Genomic DNA, 2,237 nt, shown 5'->3' on the forward strand with positions numbered 1-2,237 from the left:
CTGAACCGAGTTCTCATTCATCATATGGGAAATACTGAAACAGATTATGTCAGTGATCTCAGGTAAACAAAGGAATCAAATAAGAGAAAAATTAATCTTTCTGAATGTATCAGGTCTGGCTGAGCCGATTTTCCCACTGCAGCCCTCCTGGTGCAGTGCCTCTGTGCTGAGAGTTAGAAGGGTGTAGGTAACACCCATGCCGTGAGCACCACTGAGCAGTGCTCACACAGCACCAAGGCTCTTTCTAACATTCCCCCCACAGTGGGATGGGGGGGCAGGAGCTTGGGAGGGTGACAGAGCGGCTTGGTGGGCATCACCTGCTCAGCCAAGGTTAACCCACCACAGTCCTTTTTGGCACCCCATGCTGGTTCTCATTCTCCAACGTTTCTTAATCCTTGGTGGACTGAAACACAGCAGAATTAGCAGACTTCCATGGATACAGTTAAGAAAAGCTATGAGGAAAATACTCAGACTACTTCCCTCATGGCAGTCTGGGGAAAGAACACAGAAATTTGCCCTGGTTAACAGTACACTATTTCTGCTCATCCTAAGAGCTTCTATCACACTGGGAAGCACGGCACAGTCACTATGGCTCTACACAAAATAGAGGGGTTCTGCAAACCATTATTTATTTATTTTATTGGATTATGTATGAAAACACAGATATATCCTCCTTCCACCAAGGCTTTTTTGGCAAAATCACAGGAGACCCAGCCTAACAAAAGTGGCATATAAATTGGAGAAGACAGTGTGTTTTTCTGATTAGCTCCCTTAACAGTTGTTCAAATGTCCCCTTGCTCAGACATCTCTTCATGTTTTATTTATACTGAATATGCAGATATTTAATATGCAGCAATACCTAGCTCAGCTCCTCCTGCATCTGTGTCTTTATTTACCAGAAGAGAGCAGCAGCAGAGAATACTCACAGCCTTTGCGAAGACCCCCATAAGCTCTGGGAACTGATGTGTCAGGAGGGCGAGCATGGCTGTGAAAGAGCACAGTCCTGCAGTGAAGAGGATGAAGAAGGGAAGCTCTTTCTTGGGGTAAACTGAAACTTCATGAAATGCTGTAGAAAAGAAGATCAGAAAGGGAATGCGTTATACATTAAAACCCCCCACCAAACCCAACTAAAACCAAATCAGCATTCTTACATGGTTTAAACAGCCAGACAGCCAAAGATGCTTTTGAAGGAAGAAAGCTACAGAAGGTCCAAAATGTCTAAGGTAAATACTGTTGTTTTGTCAGTCATCTCACTGCCAAATAATTCTCATCTAAAGATCATCTTTCTGGCTTACTCTGCTCCTATGTACATGTTACTTTTGCCTTCCTTGTGTCAGCACTGATTATAATGCAGCTGTGCAACAATTAACCCCAGAGAACTACCCTACAAATAAAACACCCAGTTTTTTACAGATATCATTGACTAGCCACATGGTGGGATGTTTGCTAATGCAGACACAGGGAGCAAAGAAATGTGCAGCTGGGAGCAGCAGTGAGACCAACCTTGCAGAGGCATGGTTGTACATCAGTTTAAGCAGGCTGTAAAACTACAGTTTTTGTAACAGTAAATTCTAACCAAGTAAAGTTACCCAAAAAGTAAGACATATGAACACATACTTGAAAATCAGATTTTCAGAATTCTTTGTTTACTTATAATAATTCAACAATTTTTAAAAGTGCTAAAACCTGGAATTTAAAATAACAGTGAATTTTTAAGGTGTTCGTTCGTATACACTAGAAGGAATACAGAAATTTCCTCAACTCTGGCATGCAGAATTGCTCACTGGGCTTTGGAGAAGGAAGCACTGAGAAGGCTAAAAGTGTCAAAGAGTATAATGAGTAATTTACGTGGAAGAATATATACCTTAAAATTTATAGTGTCTCAGGCTTAAGGTGAAAATTTGGCCAGGTTGGCAAAAGGTCTGGTGGACTCTTATGCGTTTGCTTCGCTCCCTCCCTCCCTAGTTTGGAGCTACAGTCATGATAAATGTAAAATTTGAAACATTTTTTTCTCATACAGGACCAAGCTCAGGGCTTCCCATATACTCAAATCCTATGACTATTCATGCACACAAAGCATTACTCTTCCATTTTTCCTACTTTCTTTGCCTCAGTGACCAGCTCTCATCTCATTGCACTGCAGACAACATAAGCATGGGGTAATCCAGCAACATGGCAGGACAATATTCTTGAAGGCATTCATCCAGGGGGAATGGGTTCCAAAACCAACAGCAGGA

General features: G+C 41.9%; 1 protein-coding gene across 1 annotated transcript in view; it reads right to left on the reverse strand.

Annotated features, from left to right (window-relative positions):
• The window catches only part of LOC103780533 (suppressor of tumorigenicity 7 protein homolog), a 55,895-nt gene that overhangs the window by 3,581 nt on the left and 50,077 nt on the right, over positions 1-2,237 (reverse strand). The window contains exon 12 of the mRNA XM_008948222.1: positions 927-1,066. Coding sequence (XP_008946470.1) covers positions 927-1,066 — 140 coding nt within the window. The remainder of the gene's footprint in view (positions 1-926; positions 1,067-2,237) is intronic.

The sequence above is a fragment of the Merops nubicus genome, unplaced genomic scaffold, assembly GCF_000691845.1.
Source record: "Merops nubicus isolate BGI_N331 unplaced genomic scaffold, ASM69184v1 scaffold20409, whole genome shotgun sequence".
Lineage (NCBI taxonomy): Eukaryota > Metazoa > Chordata > Aves > Coraciiformes > Meropidae > Merops > Merops nubicus.